The sequence below is a fragment of the Chelonoidis abingdonii genome, chromosome 11 (assembly GCF_003597395.2).
Source record: "Chelonoidis abingdonii isolate Lonesome George chromosome 11, CheloAbing_2.0, whole genome shotgun sequence".
Taxonomy (NCBI): Eukaryota; Metazoa; Chordata; order Testudines; family Testudinidae; genus Chelonoidis; species Chelonoidis abingdonii.
In genome coordinates, this window is record NC_133779.1 from 7,195,970 (window position 1) to 7,215,291 (window position 19,322).

Sequence of the window (19,322 nt, forward strand, 5' to 3'; positions counted from 1 at the left end):
ATGGAGACATGTTTGCCATGCTCTCTCTCTTCCACCTCCATCTATAGACACCACCACCAAGCCCCTGAAGCACTGATCAAAGTGAAGAGCCTGGCTGAAGAACAGCCAGCCAGCCAGCCTGTGCTGAGAAGCATCTAAGTTTGTAAAGGCATTGAAAGTGTTAAGATCAGCTTAGACTGTTTTCCTTTTATTTCACTGGACCAAATCTGACTTCTTGTTCTTTGACTTATAATCACTTGAAATCTATCTTTTGTAGTTAATAAATTTGTTTGTTCTACCTGTTGGGCAAGAATTAAAAATTCAGTAAGAATCTCCTTGCTTTGCATACCTGAAGCAAGGCATTTAGTTTGAAGCATGTCAGAGACTCCTCATGGAATAATAAGCCTGGTACATATCGATTTCTTTGTTAAATTGATGAACTCCTATAAGCTTGTAGCATCCAGTGGGCATAACTGAACACTGCAAGATGGAGGTTCCTAGGATTGTGTTTGGGACTGGAGTTATTGGCTAGTGTCATTCACTTGCACTTCCAAGCAGCCACTAGACAAAAGTGCTCACTCACATAGTTGGGAGCAGCTTACATGCCAGAGGCTGTGCATGAACAGCCTGGGAGTGGGGGGTCTCACAGCAGAGCAGGGTAAGTCTGGCTCCCAGAGTCAAGGTTGGGGTGACCTAACAAATCACTGGTCCAGATAACACTAGGGGAGCATCAGTGACATAGAGCACCCCTACTCACCTGAGTCTTCCTGACTAGGTTATCACCCCTGATTAACATTCCAGTCATGCAAATGATTCCAACTAGGTTTCAATAATACCAACTAAAGATTGAATTTATGCTAATAAATGAGCAAATTCTAGGTCCTTTTGTTTGTTACCCACAGGCCTAGCATTGGTGGACTGTTCAAAAATCATGGAAGGGGGGGATTGTGGAGCATAGGAAGGGAGCTGGGGGGATTTTGGGGTGGGAGTGGGACATTTGGGATAAATAGAGTAAATTTCTAGGCCCAAGGGTGAGCTCGGTTGTAAAACATGTAAGTGCACAAGCTATCACAGTAACCTGTAACCACAACTGGGGATGGGAAAAGGAGTGTGGGAAACAGAATGACTGACTGAATTAGTCCAAGTGAAAAGGCCTCCTGCTCTAACTCTCCTATCTCCTCCTCCCCCAGGCCTGACCACTCAGCGCTGCCTTGTGTGGTTATGGGCTCTCACCAATAGGTGGCTTCACACACACACACACACCCCACTCCCCTTGTGTGTAAGGACAATGCTGGGAGCAGCAGACCCACAGGGCCCTCACACCATCTGCTCAGCGCCCCCCTCCCCCACACACAAAGCCCCATGGTTCTGAGATTCAGCCTCCTGCTACAAGCTGATCCATCCCCACCCTCCCCCCATAGCAGGGACCCCTGGAGTTCAGAGACAGCCCCCAGAGCAGGGGTTCTCAAACTGGCCGTCAGGATCCCTTAGGGGGTCACGAGGTGGTTATATGGGGGGTTGTGAGCTGTCAACCTCCACCCCAAGTCCTGCTTTGCCTCCAGCATTTATAAAGGTGTTAAATATACAAAATGTGTTTTTTAATTTGGGGGGGGGGTCCCACTCAGAGGCTTGCTGTGTGAAAGGGGGTCACCTGTACAAAAGTTTGAGAATCACTGCCCTAGAGCCTGCTGGGAGAAATGCATGTTGACTGCCAGTGACAGACACCCGACCACCCTGGACCCTTGCAGCACTGGGGGCTGGGCTAGCTCCACCTAGGGCTAAAGGCAATCCTCCATGGTGACCCCAGACATGCCTCAGCATGTCCCTCATCTTGCTGCCCTACAGGGAGCACTGGGGCCCTCCACTGCATGCCTACAGGGTCCAAATCTAGTATGAGGGCCCTGTACCGGCCTACAGGGAGGGGGCCCTGGCTATGGCAGTTACAAGGCCAGACCTGCAGGGGCTGGGAGCTGGCAGAGCGCCATGCCCAAGAGCTCTTTAGGCAGGTTTGCCTGCACAGCCCTTCTCCTAGACCATAGGAGCAGAGAAAACAGCAGTGGTGGGGGAGAGCATTTCTAAGGAGCCAGAGTTCAGCCCAGCCTGTGTGCTGAAAGCTGTAGGGTCCCCTGGGCCTGCCAGCAGGATGGTTTAGCTGCCAGTTCAGTAGCCCCAGGTGGGACTCAGCCTGAGGATGGCTGGCACTTCTCCCTCATGTCCCTCACTCCCAGGGCCACCCCCTCTGGCAATGGCTTTGGCAAAACCATGGCCTAGGTGGGGAAAGCACAGACCTCACAGCTTCCTCCTGGTCAAAGGGAAGGTATGTAATGCAGATGGAGCGACAGGGCAGTAAAGGCACATGCCAAAGGGCCAGGCTGGTGTCCTGAAAATCCTAGGAAGCCAAGTTGGTGCCACTGTCTCATTTGTGCCATCTAGCCAAGGCTGGTTGACCCAGCTCTGGGGCACTGCCCCATTCTCCCCACACAGGTCAATGCCCATGGCTGGAGAGGCAGTGCAGAACTGCACCCTGGGCCATGTGGGCAGGTGGAGGACCCAGCCCAGATGTGCTCTGGGATGACTGCATATACTGGAGAATGCAGGGGAAGGGTCCTGACCTACAGGTTCAATGCTCAGCTCAAGGTTGGTCCCTGCTTTCAGTTGGTCCTGGCCTCCTGCCAGGCAGAAGGAGGGGATGAGGCCAAGGGCCTCTTTGGGGAGTAGCGTGGTTCTGCTGTGGCTGCCCACAATATGCCCAACATCTCCATGCCAGGAAAAAAAAATCCCTGCTGCACCAACAGCTGAAAAAGCTGCAGAGAGGTGGCAGAGCAGTGGCTGCAGGAGCCTCTTCTAGGGCCTCCTCAGGGTGCCAGGCCAAGCCAAAAGGGCTCCCCCCGCCGCCCCCACACACATACCCATACACCAGCAGGGGCAGCACTTGCCAATCAGGTGCTCCTGGGGGCTCTCTCCTGTGTGAAGGGACGTAGAGTGGGCACAGATGCAGGCCAGCAGTGAGCCTGGCCCAACCTTCTGAACTGCTACCTGCACATCACTCTCCTCCCTGCTCCTTTGGGCCTGAAGGCTGGACCAGAGCAACCCCTGCCAAGGAGCTCCTGGGACAGAGCCACAAGGATGGGGTGGCAGCAGTGGCTCACTTCAGGGTCCCCAGGGCCTGTCCCCAGTAACACTAGCATTTGTCTAAGGGATATGGGCCACCTTTCCATGGAGCCCAGACCTGCTCTGAGCATCCCTGGCAGGTGGGGGGCTACAGACCTTTACCCACCCTGGCCCAACCCCCAGCTCCCCAAAGTCAGCAGTGACAGGCTGGGGCAAGCCTGTCTGGGGTGATGCAGAAGCCCCACTAGAGTCGGAGTGGTCTCTGCCAGCCAGGTACTGCTGACATGACAGAGGTGCACACTGGGGGCAAGGGAGCTGGAGCCATACAGAGCAAGCAAGCTGTTCACCCACGGGGAGAGGGGTGCAGAGCAGAGAGAGGAAGGAGCAGCACTGAGGCAGGGAGCTCATGGGTGGTGGGAGCACAGTCTAGCAGGCAGCAGTTCTCATCCTCAGCTGCACTGGCACCGTCCCAGGGTCAGTCTGCAGACCAGGCATTGTGGGGGTGGGGGGAAGGGGTGCACGCAGCCCAGGTGGTGCCAGGGGGAGGGTGGTGCAGGCATTGCCCAGCAGGGGGGAGCAGGCACATCAGGCACTGCTGGGGTTGGGGAGGTTGACAATCACTAGAAGCTGCAGCTGTTTCTGACCAGGTCCCGTGTGGGGGAGGACAGCACCTGCCTGGCCAGGCTCCACGCCCATACCCTTGACCTGCATGGGGCACCTGAGTCCCCAGCCCCTCTTCCCATCACACATGGCCTCGAGGAGGCAGCAGGAGAGAGACCTTCCTTGGGGCCCCTGCCAGCCTGTAACCCACAGCCGCAGCAGCCCAGGGCAAGAATTCTCCCGAGGCTGGAGCCCAGCTGCTTGTGGGGCAGCAGAGCACCGCTGCCCTGGCACAGGAAGAGGCTATGCTGAAGTCACCACAAGGGGGAAGGACAGATAGACACATGCACACACAGCACCGAGCTATCCGCTCTCTCCATCGCACCCCCCCGGAGGAACGGCCAGCAATGCCCGGCCTGGCACAAAGCCTCTTCCCTCAGTGCAGCTCATATGGCCCAGGGCAGCAGTGCAAACCACAGGCAGCCCCCCCGCCCCAGGATGGAGTCTGGCTCTGAGCAGGGACTAGCTCCATCTCCCTGCCTGTCGCACCAGAGAGGAGCGGGGCTGGCCATGCTCAGCCAGCTGGCCCTTGCCTGGGAACTCAGTCGCAAGTGAGTTTGTTTGTTCAAAGCAGGTTTATTTGCTGAGCGAGTGGCCAGCCGTGCTAGGGCCTAAGGCAGGGCTGTGTGGGCTGACAGCTCTGGAGTGACCGCCAGGCAGGGACTCCCCACTGCAGTTCCTGTGGGGAGTGGCCACCTTGGCCTTGGCAGACATGTTGGGGCCTGTCCCTCGCTGGGCCCAGTAGGAGGCAGACAGGCTCATGGCCGCCTGGAGCCGGGCCCAGGTCTGAGAGTTGTTGCTCTGCATGGCCTCGCAGAGGAGCCGGGCGTGCTCCCGCAGCTCTGCAATCTCCCGCTGGGTGTTGCTGTTCTGCCGGATCAGCTCCTTGGTCCGCAGGGTGACACCCAGCAGCCCTGACTTCCTCAGGATCTCCACTGTGTTGTGGAAGCGCCGCTGCTTCCTGAGGCTCGAGCCCAGCTTCTTGGAGGCCTTGGCCAGGATCCTCCCATCAGCCAGGTCCAGGAGTGCTGGGCTCCCCTGGGCGGCGATGGAGCTGGGTGCCGGTCGAGCCAGCTCCGTGGATGAGGTGACAGTGTTCTGGGACAGTGGTTCTGAGCTGCCAGCGGAGGGCACCTGCAGGGTGCCACCCTGGCGCTGTTCCTCCCACAGCCCACAGCTGGTGGGGGCATCCAACTCAGAGGACGACACCCAGGCCTCCTCCAGGCAAAAGCGTTTGCTCTTGGCATGGCCAGCACTGCCACTTCGGGGCAGGGGCCCAGCCAAAGCCTCGTTCTCCTGGCTGTGGCCCGGGTGTGGGGCGATCTTGGGGTAGGCGTTGAGGATGGGCAGGTAGGTGTCCTTGGCCTGTGGCTTCTGGCCAGGCAGCAGCGGCTTCAGCATGGCCGTAGCCATCGGCTGCTGGAGGAAGATGAGCCGGGCCTGGCCCTGCACACTGTCTGGGGGGGCTTGGCCACTCCAGGTCAGAAGCTGGGTGCTGCAGGAAGCTCCCAGGGGCTGCAAGGGAAGAGCAGGAGACGAGGGTGAGCATCTAGCCAGTTACCTGGGCTCTGACCACTGAGAGCTGCGCACCTGGGCCACAAGGAGGCACGTGGGTGCTGGCTCTGCTCCTGTGGGGCCCTCTCACTTCACAGCTTCACCTCTCCCGCTGCTGGTGGGAAAGCACAGCCGTGTCTGGGGACAGCTCTGCGTCAGGCCCAGGGCTGCTTTTCCCTCCTTCCCCACTGACCATGCGGGACAGCGAGCCCCATCCCCGTGACCTCGGGGAGCGGCTGATCTGCTGGGGCGCGTCCTAGCCCCAGGGACTCAGGGGTGGGGTGGGGGTTTGGGGCAGGAGGGCTACCTGTTTCAGGATAACGTTTTTGACAATGTAAACAGGGGTGAATGTGGTGAATGTGCTGTCGAGATCCGGCGCCGTCCGCAGCCTGGGCCCATTGGTCGCCCAGTGTGAGGCACAGATGGACGGCTCCTCCACTTCAGCCTGATCCAGCGTGCTCAGGGACTCCGAACTCGTGTCTACACAGGGGGACAAGAGCAGAGCGTAAGAGGCCATGGGGGCGGACAGCGGGTGGGCTGCCTGGTGGCGAGACAAGAGCCACAGGAAGGGGAGCAGGCAACAAACCCCCCAGCTGCTGGCTGAATGCCCCCACCCCCAAATGGCTTCAGCTCCAGGGATATCTCACGGCCAGTCCTGCAGCTAAGTCTGGCTCTGGGAGCCAGACATGGGGCCGTGAGGGCCCTGCCAGAGCCCCAGCCATGGGTCCGTTCCTGTCTAGGCTGGAAGAGTCGGGCTGGGAGAGGTGGTGCCATGCAGAGCAGCCCAGAGTCCTCCCAAAACCCCCTGCTCAATAGCTCGCTTGGGGAGCAGAGGGCTGCTAGAGAGGAGTGCCCAGCCCCTGCGCTGTGCAGTGCCACCCACAGAGATTGTTCTGCTGAGACATGACAGACCTTCCCAGGACAAAACACAAGCTGGGAGCCAGCTTCTAGTCGCACTGTAGCCCCTGCCAGTGGGGCAGTCTCCAGACGAGAGGTGCACAAGGGCTCCCCAAGACCCCCAAGGCAGCTTTCCCAATCCTGCCAGCTGGCCCCGTCTCATGGCTGCCCCTGCAGTCTCACAGGAGTTGGAGGAAAGAGGAGCTTGGAGGCCCATGCGCAGGCTCTCAGGGGCTAGGAGAGGCTAATGAGGTGACATGGAGCTGGGGGAAGAGGACGCTGTTCAGGCCACTGAGTCAAATGCTCAGACGTGAGGAAATCCCAGGCCCCGGCCCCCTTGTGCGTCTCCATTGTGATGCTACTCGTAACTCATAGAATATCAGGGTTGGAAGGGACCTCAGGAGGTCATCTAGTCCAACCCCCTACTCAAAGCAGGACCAATTCCCAGACAGATTTTTACCCCCATTCCCTTGGCTAAAGGTGAGTAGAATTTCATGGGGAGAGGTTATGCCCTTCTCCAGCCCAGGCTCTCTCTCTGCCCAGCGTCAGAGGCCTGCTGCAAACACTGGGGGTGGCAGAGCCGCTATAAAAAGGCAACAAAAACCTTTAATAATGGAAAGCATCAGGCAACTGAACTATGAGGTCTCCACCAGCGCCCGACAGATCGGTTCTGAAATGGCCCCCGGGGGGGTTGCAATAGGAGACAATATTCACCCAGAGCCACTAGAGGGCGACAGGAGGCACCAAGGAACTGACCCAAAAGCTACTCTGTGGCTGGCCAGGGGCCTCTGGGCCACTTGGACCCCCCTGTCCTTCCCATGCACACAGGAGGCATCCTCGGGGCAGGAGGGGATGGGGGGCAGGCTGGGCCCAGCTCCAGGCTACCTGCTGCCTCCACCCCGGGAAACCAGTTGGGCTCCTCGTACACCCCCACCCCTCCCAGCAGAGTCTCATCCCAGGCGAAGAGTGGGGCAGAGGGATGGGGATGCGGCAGGGGAGGCCCAGAGATCGGTGGCTGCCCAGTGCTGCCCCTGGGACACGTCTCTACCTGAGAAGCCAGAATCCTTCTCTGACTCGCTGGCTGGCGGGTGGTGACCCGGGGACTTCCTGCTGCCCTCGCCCGCCATAGCCGGCTTCTCCAGCAGCCCTGTGCGCCCCTTGGAGCCGACAGTCGTCGCCGCTGTACCCCCCACCGCCATCCCTCTCTCCATGAGGGGCTGGCACGGCCTCTCTGTGGCGGGGGGCTTCTCCGCAGGCATCTCCAAGCCTGAAAGGGAAAAGCAGAGGCTCAGGCGCCAAGGATGGGCTGCCCCAGCTTCCCACCCCCAGCTTCCTGCTCCTTGAGGGAACCTCTGAGATAGCAACTCCCCTCATCCTGCCCCCACCTGCAGCACTGCATGGGGGGGGGGGCAGCCAGATGCTACCCAGCAGGAACTGACCCCCTCTGTTCCAAGGGACTACCGGGGGGGGGGGGCAGAAATGCTTTTTGGGACAGATGTACCCCTACCCTGCCCCTCCCATGGGCTGAGCCTCCCTGCCAGCATAGCCCCACACAGCCCCCCGATCTTCACACCGCCCCTCCCCCCCACGCCCATAGCCCCCCGGAAGTGGGACAAGGGCTGCCCTATTACGGCACGAGCCACCAGGAAACCATCAGCAGGTCTGTGCGCCCTCAACCTAATCTTCCAGCCGCGCACCGCCCCCCTGGCGAGTTACCAATACGCGCTCCAGCCGCCCGCACCCCCCCGGGCGAGAGCGGGTCCGTGCCCTCCCGCGTTGCGACGTACCGACACTTGGCGCTTCTGCTTGCCCTGCCCCCCAGTGTCAGGGGTGGCGGCCCGGCCGCGGCCCTCGGCTCTTGTTACGTCACCAACCCGCCCCCGCCCGGCGGGCATGTCCACAGCATGCGAGCCGCGGTGTTGGCGGGGGATGACGTTGCGCCGGCCAGGGGCGCCCCAGCTGCGGCCAACAAGGCCGGAACACAGCGGCCCCCGGGCGGGTGGTAGGGCAGACCAGGCGCGACTCGGCTCCGCCTGCTCGCGGTCACGTGGTGGAGGCAGCGCGGGCCCGCGGCGGGGACCGGCGGTCCCGCGCCACTTCCTTTCCATCTACGGAGAGCACCTGCCGGTCGGCCAGGCCCCCGTTCCCCGTCTCGCTGGCCGGCCTACCGTGATTCAACGGAGCCGCGCTCCGGGGGCCGCCCAGCGCGCGGAACGGGGCAAAGCCCTGGCGGGGGCGGGACACGGGCCAGGCAGGGTGCAAGGGCCAGACAGAGCCCTGGCGGGGGGGGAAAGGAGGGCCAGCAGGGTGCAAGGGGGCCAGGCAGGTTTGGTGGGGCTGGGACAAGGGCAGGCAGGGTGCAAGGGGGCCAGCCAGAGTTCTAAACAAACTGTGGGCTGGACAAGGGTGCCAGGCAGAGCCCTAAGCAGGGCTGGGACAAGGGCCAGGGGGGTGTCAAGGGGGCCAGGCAGAGCCCTTGGCAGGGCTGGGATGAGGAGTCAGGCAGGGCACAGAGGGAGCCAGCAGAGTTGGGATAGGAGCCAGGCAGCAGAACCTCCCAGTGCTGGGGACAAGGGACCAGCGGCGTGCGGGCTTGCTGGCCTTGTTGCTGTCTGTGGGGTTATGCTGTTTGATGGGTGTGTGGCGGTGGTGGGGTGTCGTGGACTTAGGTGGCTTGTAGCCTGTGTGCATAGGAGCCAGGCGACGTTCCTTGGGCGTGCTGGGTATGAGGACTGCGGCAAGGCACAGGGCTGATCTAGGCAGTAATCCCTGGGTGGGGGCTGGACCAAGGGGGGCCAGGCAGAGCCCTGGCAGGGCTGGGATGAGGAGTCAGGCAGGGCACAGGGGAGCCAGGCAGAGTCCTGGTGGGGCTGGGACAAGGGGCCAGGGAGGGTGCAAGGGAGCCAGGCAGAGTCCTGCCAGTGCTGGGACAAGGGACCAAGCAGGGTGCAAGGGAGCCAGGCAGAGCCCTGGCAGGGCTGGGATGAGGAGTCAGGCAGGGCACAGGGGATCCAGGCAGAGTCCTGGTGGGGCTGGGACAAAGGGCCAGGCAGGGCTGGGATGAGTGGTCAGGCAGGGCACAGGGGAGACAGAGCAGAGCCCTGGAGGGGCTGGGCAGTGATCAAGGAGGTTTTGCACCGGTGGGTGAGGAAGCAGGGACACTTGATTTAAGAACTCCCCATGGTGGAGACCTGCCCATAGCTGTGGGGGTTACACTCACTGTGGTGGCTTTCCAGGCTGAGGTTTCAGTCCAGGCATTGCAGCAAGCTGACCCTTTGCAACATGAACCACTATCAAATCTTTGGCTCATTGGTCCTTCCACACTGATCATCATCCCTTACCCATCTTCCCTGCTAAGCTCCATATGCTGAACTCCATAACCCCCTCAGTCCTTCCATCATCCTCATGGCTCCTCTCTGACCCTCTCCACTTTACCAACCTCCACTGGGAATCGTGAACACAGAACTGCACCCAGGAGTTCAGCAGCGGTTGCACCAGAACCCACTCCAGAGGGAAACTAACCTCCCTGCTCCTACTTGAGGATCCCATTTTTGCCTTCCCAGATCATATTCGCTCTCTGGGCCCATCTGGGCCATCACCACTTAGGCCAGGGCCCACATGTACTAACAGGGACACAAAACCCCCATCAGACCTTTGATCATCTTCAGCCTCTCTTGGCCTGTTCCCATGCAGACAGGGAGCAGTCTGCCTAGGATTCAGAGAGGAGCTGGGGGTGCCATCAAGGCCACTGCACAGCTAGAATGGAGCCAACCAGACTGGCATCAGCCACCCCCAACCTGGCCAGAAAGGACTTGGCTTGGAGCTCAGTGACTCAGCTACTTCTACCACTGCCAGCCACGGGGTGCTGAGGGGGCAGTATCCACGGAAGGAAGTGTGGCCCAGTAGGGAGGGAACAAGGGGACTGGGGGCCAGGCAACTACTCTGCCACTATGAGCACTCGGTCACTTAGCCTTTGTGCCTCAATCCCCTCTGTGGGACAGGCGAGCAGCCCGGGGGCACAGGATACAACGCACTGGGAGTGGGCATGCACTACCGTGATAGAGATCAGAGCAGGACCACTGGCACAGATTAAGGAAATGCAGCTGCACAGCCAACCTCCAAACAATGGAGCAGAGTAAGGGGCAGGGCTGGCACAGGTTCTTCTGAGCTATCCCAGAGCAAGCAACAACCAGCAGCCCCACCCCCAGACACTGCAGCTACAAATCACAAAGGGAAACCATTGTGATCACCCTATCTGACCTGCCCCTGCACCCCACCCAATGCCCCAGCGGCTCAGGGGAACCCCTCGGCTTGCACCCTAGTTCAGCTTTGCACCGCGCTCATCCCCACGGGACCTGGGCACCTAACTGGCTTGGAGAGGCACGCTGCCAGGTGAACAACTGGAGAAGGGCAGCAACCCAAGGACAATGCTACTGGGCCTGGGAGGGGGTGTTTCCGACACTTCTGCAGGACATTTCACCAGCTGGACAGCCCAGGGTGGCACAGCCACTCACTGGCTCCCACAGGGAAATCACCACCCATTTTCAGCCAGGGAGGTAAAGCCACTTGCCAAGGTCTCACACACTGGGGCAGATCTTCTGCAGCCTGGCACCCAGCACAGCCCACTGGGGGCAAACGCAGCCCAGCGAAGCTGTGATAAAGAAACCAGGAATCCCCTGCTCTGACCACAGGACTCCCTCCCCCCTGCCACTGACACTGTTGAAACATACAAGGTCCGGAGAGGGAAGGAGGCACATACAGAACAAACGTGGGTGAGAGAGCGCGCCTGGAGAAAGGCAGCTGATTTCCCAAGCAGAGAGCAAATCCACAGCAGGGCAAGCAGTGGGATCTGGCCCTGGCCATGATGGGCTGCAACAGCAGAGTCCCCCCGCCCCCACCTTCATACAGCAGCGTCCACCCCTCATCCTTCACCCTGTGGGAAAGCCTACACCACCTTTGGGATGGGCTCTCTGAAGAGGTCTGAGCCCTCTCACTGACCCCCAAGCTGCTCTCTCGAGTGCCAGTCCCCAAAGGTGCCTTGCAGCCCCACTCTCCTTGGCATCCCAGTGCTGAGGCCTCAGCTGCACGGTGCAATCCTACCAGCAGCAATACCCTGCCTCAAAGCTGCCAGGTGTGGGAAGAGGGCCACCCACTCTAGTCCAGCCCAGAGCCGCTGCCCTGAGCTCCACCAGCCACACAGGGCTCCGGTGGCCGCTCTGCACAGACACGAGGGCAGCTGCTGGGTGAGCTGCATCAGGTGCAGGGCCACGTGTGTGTGTTTACACCTTGCCTCCTCCGAGCCCAGAGATGGGAGTGCTCCCAACTCACGCCAGTGCACTGCAAACACCTAGAAATGGGCAGGGTTGGGACTACCAGGGAAGGGCCTCAGCCAGTGCCCCAAGCAAGGTGCAATGAAGCTAAGGCAAGGGGAGCAGGCAGCCCCCAAGCTGCCGGTAGGGGGTGGGGAAGGATATCCTCCTGGCCTCCCCGGGCTGCTGCTGCCCCAGGCCCCAGCTAGGCCACAGGAACAGAGATCTCCCGCAAGCACCTTGCCCAGCCGGACCAGCCCAGCAGTCACTCCCGGGCTCCCCAGTCCCGCTGCCTTCACAACTCCCGCACCCCCACACAAAGGAGCATGTCCAGCCTGATGCAGCGTCTCCTACGGGAGCCAGGCAGGTGGTGCCCTCCCCGAGACCAGACACCACCTAACTTACCCCAGGGACTGCAGCACAGGCCGTGAGAGCAGGGAGGCCCAGCTGGCCCAGGCGCTAGGGGACAATGCCCACTGAGGACTCCCAAGGGTGCTGTAGCCTAGGTGCACCCACACTCCCCAAGAGCCTATAGCCAGTGTGCTCAGACAGCAGCCACCTCACCTCATACTACAGCAGGGGTCAGCAACCTTTCAGAAGTGCTGTGCCGAGTCTTCATTTATTCACTCTAATTTAAGGTTTCAAGTGCCAGTCATACATTTTAACATTTTTAGAAAGTCTCTTTCTATAAGTCTATAATATATAACCAAACTATTGTTGCATGTAAAGTAAATAAGGTTTTTAAAATGTATAAGAAGCCATCAGAGCACCATCAGAGCCCCACAGAAGGTGGGGAACAGCATTTGCCCCACATCACAGCAGCCCATGTGGGGAGAGACCCACCTCTCCAGCCTGCCTCCCCCAAGCCACACTGCTACCTAGTTGGCTCTGCCCCAAGCTCTGGAGGACTGGGGAAGGCCACATTGGGTTGCAGCATGGGGGAAGGGGAAGACCACCCACAAAGGGATTTGGTGTCCAGCTTGCTCAGGGCGGGTGCTGTGGCTGGATGGGGTCAGTTCAAACTCCCTAGCTGTGGGGAATGGAGTTTAGAAAAGGAAGGGGTGGAGGGGCAGAGGAGCAGGGGGACGTGCAGCCCAGAGGATTGTGGCACCTTGAGGAGATAGGGGCTGCAGAGCCTCCCCAATCATCCCACAAGCTGTGCCCACCTCTGCCCCTTGCAGCCCACCCTACAGGCTGCCTGGCTCTCCCCGTGCCCACTCCAGCCCTCGCCAGCCCTTCAGTGGCACTGCTGGAGGAGGACCCTTGTCCTGCTCAACCCATCCCTACTCCTGGCTCTGCTTCCCCGCCCCACCCAACCCATGAGTCACAGCCCCTCCCCACGCTGGGAAGGACTCCAGGACCAAGCCAAGGGACTGTTCACCCTGGCCAGCCAGGCGAGGGTCCCAGCCTGCAGTCTCAGCTAGACATGCTCTCAGGCACAGCTCTCATGCCTCCCAAAGCTGCTTCTTTACGCTGCCTGCTTAATCCTCTCCAGGGGCTTCCCAGCGGCCCAGCCCCAGCTGTCTGGAGAGCACAGCAGCCATGCAGTGGAAAGGCCCAGCTCTGTCCATGGGGGAAGGGTTGGCCACATGTAGGGAAGGCTCTTCCTTCACCCCACTCCAAGGTACTGCACCTTTCAGACATGCAGGGATCCCAGTGCTGGCAACAAGCAGCCCCAGGTGGTCCCGGTGTAGGGACACCAGGGAATTCAAAGGGGCTGCAAGCTCCACTGGCACTTTGCATACAGCCCCCTTGGGGAGAGAAAACTCAGCTTCCCATGTTCCAGTCAGGAGCCAGGGATCAGAGCTAGGCCCCACCTCCTCCCAGAGCTGGAAACAGAACCCAGGAGTCCTGGGTCCAAGCCCCCACTCAAACCACCAATCCCTCCCCCCACACACACACTCCCCTCAGTAATGTCACTAGTTCATTCAAGCCCTGACAACATCCAGATCTCACACTCACTGTTCAGTGATGGGACGTCTCTAGCACAGGTTGGATCCACACAGAGCAGCCACCTTGTCTGACACATGCAGCAGGAGGCCAGCAGCCAGGCTATTCCTAAAGGTCCCGTGGCTCTCACCTCCCCCAGACACCGAGGGCTCTGCTCCTGCCCTCAACACTGGCACCCCCTGCCCTCAAATTCTGTCTGGGGGAGGCCAGGCTGGGAAGTTCCCGCTCTCTGGGCAACACAGCTGCCCTGTCCTTGTGGAGGGCAACAGGATTGCAGCAGACAGGGACAGGGGCTCCACCTGCAGGCAGCACAAACAGCAACATCCTCCAAGGAGCTGCCCTGGAACCAATGCCAAGGGCCCCCCCGAAGCCAGTCCATGCAAAGCCTGGAGAAGCAGCACGGCCCGGGGTGGAGGGTGAGACTGGGAGGCAAGGCTCCCAGGTACTGTCCCAGCTCTTGGATCCTGCCCCCCGTCCCTGGGATAATGCCCTCTGGGCGCCAGTCCTGGGTAAGGATGTGCCCAGTGCAGCTGCTGCTGTGCACGGCGGGGGCTGGAGCAGAGGCTGTGCAATGCTGGACTTGGTGGCAAGGGCTTGGTTGTCACTCGGTTGGGCGAGCGAGTTTCATCCCCTCTGGGAGGTCGCTGTCTCTGTCTAGGACACCAGCTAGTGGTCATGGCAAAGGCAGAGGCTCCCCCAATTCCGCTGTCCAGTTTCACCATGGCTTGTGCTCCAGGGAGCAACCGGACTCCAACGACAACCCATCAACTACTGCACTGTCCTCTCAAGCCAGTGGCAATTGCTCCCACAGAGCGGCCGCGCCAGAGGCGAGCAGCCCCCCCGAAGTATCCAGTCATCACTACACAAGTGGCACAATGGGAGATATAACCCCACCCCAAGGCCAGACCTACAACCACAGCCTAGGAGCCAACACAACTCCCCCCACTGCCCAGTCCTTCCCAGCTGCTTCATGGCACCACACGGGAGATCTGGGGCAGAACGGAGCACACTGTGTAGCAGACTGGTTGGTACAGATAGGGCAAAGCCTGTCCCATGGAATTCCCCAAAGCCCTCCAACCCCAACGGGCAACGGCCGCATTTCCCCAGAGCTGCAGCTTCCTCCGCCCAGCAGCAGGTCCCTGGTGGACAATGTCTGTCTCTTCCCCGCACAGCGGATCAGCCATATTAACTGCCAGCTCCCAGAGCATCTCCAGCCTAGCACCTGCTGGGGGGTCGCTATGCAGACCACACAGTCAGTCCGGGGAAAGGTATGTGTGTGTGGTTTGCAGTCTCATGGCCTGGTACCAAGCTGGCATAGGCTCCAAACCTGTCTGCTGGGAGTCACTCACGCACCTTGCACCCATTCCCCGTATCAGCCAGACACCGACTTCCTCCCCACCCCACCAGCCCTCACTCCACACTTGTGTCCACCAACACTTCAGAGCCACTGAGGTGTCCAGCATGTGCCTCGGATTCCCACTGGCCAAGGGATGTTTTGCATCCAACTCATCACCTCTCCCAGGACACACATTCCCCAGTCACAAGCTGGGTTGTTCCCCGGAGGAGTGTGCCTGCCCCACAAGTCACTCCTCAGGGGTCCCTGCCAGGCCGAGACTGAATCCCGGCAGCTCCCAGGAGATGCAAGAGGAGAGCGTTTACCCCAGCGTTTACCTCCTGGGCCCTGGCTTGAGGGACACAATGGCTGCCCTGGGAACACCCAGACCTACAGCAGGGAGAGGGGGCTGGGAATTCAGCCAGGCCCCACGCCACTCACTCTCCCTGCACAGGAGCAGCCTTGGCACAGCCTGTATCCCCTGCACAGTACAGCCTGGCCGGTGCATGGCACCCCAGGAGCAGGGGGAGGGCATCCTTCCTGGCAGCAGGTCCCCAGCTGAGCCTGGCCCTTAGCTGTACTCTGAGGAATCAGCCAGGGGCTGCAGGGCCTGGGTTACGCCGCGCGACAGAGTCCCTCTGGAAAGGCATTCAGCACGCCCTCCCCGTCCTTTCACCGTTTTACAGCGCGGAGGAGAATCTGACACCTCCCCCAGCTCCACTGCCCCCACCCCCACCTGCCAGAGCCATGGCTAACCAGTGGCAATAGCACCCCCAGGACTCAGTAAAGGAGACTGAGCTGCCTTCGGATTGGGGTGTGAATGGGGGCAAAGCTTCTCTGTACCATGCAGCCAGCCCTGCATTGGACAGGGCCCTGGAAGTGAGGTCCTCAGCCAATCCAGAGGGAGGGGCCGCTCCCTCGCTCACCACCCCACAGCTCAGCCCCACACACCACAAAGGGCATTTCGACCTGCAAGTGGGTGCCCAGGGTCCGGCTCTGAACTGAACAAAGCAACAACCCCATGTGATCCTCCCTGCAATAGCCTCAGGCCAGCTTCCTATGGCCCCCCAGCAGGTAACCCCTGCCACACACACTCCCCATAAAGCAGCAAGTGGAAGTCCTAAAATGTCCCCCAACATTCCCATATCCCAGAGGGCACCAAGATCCTGAGTCCCCCACTCCACATCCTAGGGCACCCCCACACCCACATATTGAGGGGGCATCCCACACACATGCTCTCATCCTGAGTACCCCACCTCCACATCCAGGGACAGCCCCATCCCAGGAGGAACCCAAGCATCTGAACAGGTGTTGGGGGAGTGGGAGGGAGTATTACCCAGGGTGCTCTGGTATCTATTGCTCGCTCAGGAGGGCTAGAGTTCCCCAAGAACCAGGCCAGGATTCCAGGGGGGAATCAGGTTCTGACAAGGAGGGATTAGGGGGATTCCAGGCAGAGTTGGGAGCCAAGAGCAGTTGGGGGGCTAAACCCTGCCTTTGTCCTCAGGGAAGTTCAGAGGGGGCAGGGGGTTGGCAGGTTTTGAGGGGTTCCAGGAGGCTCAGGGGTTCCCTGGGGAACAGGGAGGTCCCTAGGGGGTAAGTATCTACTTCTCGCCCCAGGGGAATTCAGAGGCCAGGGGGGTTAGAGATTTGGGGTCATTCCAGGGGACTAGGGTGGTTGCCAGGGCAGGCTGTACCTGCCTCTCACCCCAGGAGAATTCAGGGGGTCCCAAGAGGTTTGGGGGGGCAGAGAATTGAGAGGCCCCAGGGGGCAGTGTGGCCAGCACCTGCCTCTCACCCCTGGAGAATTCACGGGACCCAGTGGGTATGTGTGGGTGGAGGATTGGGGGTCCTGGGGGTAGGGGGTCCCAGTGGGCTAATACCTACCTCTCACCCCAGGGGAGCTCAGGAGAGCCCAGGGGGTTTGAGGAGGGGAGGACTGAGGGACTCCAGGGGAGTTTGGGGCGGGGGGCAGTACCTGCCTCTTGCCCCAGGGGAATTCAGAGGGACTCAGGAGGTTGGGGGACAGAGGAAGGGGGGTCCCGGGAGGTAGGGGGGTCAATTCCTACCTCTCGGCTCAGGGGTGACCCAGCGGGTATGGGTGGCAGAGAATTGGCAGGCCCCAGGGGTTTGGGGGCAGAGAACTGGGGGGCACTGGGGAAGGTCAGGGGGTCTGGGGGGTTGGAGATGGAGAACTGGGAGGATCAGGGGGTTGGGAGCAGAGGACTGGGGGAGTTCAGGGTAGCTGGGGGTGGAGGACTGGAGGAGCTCAGGGTAGCCAGGGGTTGGGGGCAGAGGACTGGGGAGTCTGGGAGGTGGAGAACTGGGGGATCCCGGGAGAGGCCAGAGGACCCCGAGGGGTTGGGAGCAGAAGACTGGGAGGCCCCAGGGGAGGTCGGGGTATCCGGGAGATTGGGAGCGGAGGACTGGAGGGCCCTGTGGGACGCGGGGGAGCCCCGGGGGCTGGAGAACTGGCGGGGGGGATCAGGGAGGTACGGGGCCCGGGGTCGAAGACGAGGACTGAAGGGCCCGGGGGTTGGGAGCAGCGGATGGGGGGCCGCCGGGAGATCCGGTAGCCGGGGGGCGAAGGGCGGGGAACATGGGGGGCCGCGGGGAGCTCGGGGTAGCCGGGGGGGCGAGGCGGGACTGAGGGCCCTGGGGGTTTGGAGCGGAAGACTGGGTCCCAGGGGAGGTCGGGGTAGCCGGGGGGTTGGAGCCGGAAGCACTGGGGGTCCCAGGGGAGGTCGGGTACGCCGGGGGTTGGGAGCGGTAGGACTGGGGGCCAGGGAAGTCGGAGGGTATCCGGTGGGTCGGGGGCAGAGGACTGGGGGGGCCAGGAGGTCAGGGGCCCGGGGTCGAGGGCGGGGACTGTGGGGCCCAGGGTGAGGTCGGAGCGGAGGACTGTGGGCCGGGGAGGTTCGGGGTTCCAGGGTTCGGGGTCACAGGACTGGGGGGCTGGTGGAGGCCGGGGGGTCGGCGGGGTCCCGGGGGGGTCGGAAGGCCCCGGGGGATCGGGGAGCAGAGGACTGGGGGGCTGGGAGAGTCGGGGCAGCCGGGGGGAATCGGGGCAGCCGGCGGGGTCAGTACCTGCCTCTCCCCCCGATTCTTCCGCCGCACAGACTCGGACACAAAGACTCAACTGTGACCCCGCCCCTCGCGCACACTGACAGCGCCGACAACCAATTGGCACCTCTGCCGCGAAGGGGGCGGGGCGAGCGGCGGGGCCCCGCCGCCACGTGCGGAAGCGGGGCCTGGTGCGTGTCCACGTGAGGGGCGTGGAGAGAACGCGGAGACATGTGCGAGGGCGGGACTCGGGGAAGAAGGGGTGGGGCCTCTTGGTCATACTCCCCGCGTGGGGCCGGGCCCGTACGCACTGCGCTGGGGGGCGCCTGGGGGAGCCGGAGTATCGGTCCTCTTGCCCCCCCCCCGGCATCCCCAGGGGTCCGACTGGGCTGCCAGCCCCACCCCAACAGTCCCTCCAGCACCCCCCAACTTGGGCTGCTGGCCCTGCCCCTCACCAGCCCCCAGCCTGGGCTGTTTGCCCTGTCCCCCAATAGACCCCCTCTCCTGCCCGCAGCAACCCTCCAAACCTGAGCTAGTGACCCTGTCCCCTAGCAGCCCCCCAGTCTGGGCTGCTAGCCCTGCCCTCAGTAGCCCCCTCCTGCTCCCCAGCAGTAACCCACTCCTGACCCTGCCGCCCCAAAAACTGATGGAACCCCAACTGTACTAGAAAACCCTTTCCCCTCAGTGACACTTCCTCAGGGCTAGTCTAAGCTGGCAACATGTTGTCGCAGCAGAGCACAGCGCTCTAAAAAAAAAGCACCTCCTAAGCGAGAAATTTGCAGCGCTGTAAAGTGCCAGTGTAGACAAGCCCTAAGCCAGTATCACCAAGCTCAAGAATTCGAAAATCATGAATCAGGTCCCACAAATCATGAGTCTGGTGTAAAAATTTAAGAGTCTTTTTTTGTTTGTTTTTTTTACCAGTAATTCGCACGTGGCGTTGTTCTTTGCTTTCTGAGCATTAGTGCCATCCTCATGTCACATTTTCCAGCTTCTCCAGAATCAGGGATGCAGGATACTTTTCTCTTCAGTGAGGTTCTGCGGTTATCCCCTGACTCCTGCAGTTGGGGCTGCGTAAGCTACGCCAAGAACTGCTCAAGTCTCTAGAGAATTGGCAAGACTTCCCACCCCCACTTCTATCAGGGACCCATCTGCAAACCCCAAATCCAGATGTATACATCTATGAACAAGGAATATCAGCCAAACCTACAGGATGGGGGAACCTATTCTGAGAAGCAGTGATTCTGAAAAAGACTTGGGGGTGATGGGGGAGAATCAGCTGAACGTGAGCTCCCAGTGTGATATTGTGGCCAAAAGAGCTAATGTCCCTGGGACGCATAAACAGGAGACTCAAGTAGAAGCAGAGAAGTGATTTTACCTCTGTATTTGGCACTAGTCCAATCGCTGCTGGAATTCTGGGTCCAGTTCTGGTGCCCACAATTCAAGAAGCATGTTGCTAAATCAGAGAAGAG

At 60.7% G+C, this 19,322-nt stretch overlaps 1 protein-coding gene across 1 annotated transcript; it reads right to left on the reverse strand.

Moving 5' to 3' along the window:
• Window positions 1-3,625: 3,625 nt before the first annotated feature.
• LOC116835307 (CLOCK-interacting pacemaker-like) lies at window positions 3,626-17,930 on the reverse strand. Its single transcript, XM_032798062.2, has 4 exons — window positions 17,878-17,930; window positions 7,250-7,468; window positions 5,612-5,784; window positions 3,626-5,265 (listed from the first exon to the last, which is right to left on the reverse strand). Exons 2-4 carry the CDS (start codon window positions 7,458-7,460, stop codon window positions 4,327-4,329), a joined length of 1,323 nt encoding a protein of 440 aa, XP_032653953.2. The 5' UTR covers window positions 7,461-7,468; window positions 17,878-17,930; the 3' UTR covers window positions 3,626-4,326.
• Between the last annotated feature and the right edge of the window lie 1,392 nt (window positions 17,931-19,322).

Coding starts and splice junctions, on each gene's coding strand:
- LOC116835307 (XM_032798062.2), bottom strand. CDS start 7,460: ATGCCTGCGGAGAAGCCCCCCGCCACAGAGAGGCCGTGCCAGCCCCTC. Junction 5,785..7,249: donor GAAGGATTCTGGCTTCTCAG/GTAGAGACGTGT, acceptor CCCCCTGTGTAG/ACACGAGTTCGGAGTCCCTG. Junction 5,266..5,611: donor AAAACGTTATCCTGAAACAG/GTAGCCCTCCTG, acceptor CTTCCCTTGCAG/CCCCTGGGAGCTTCCTGCAG.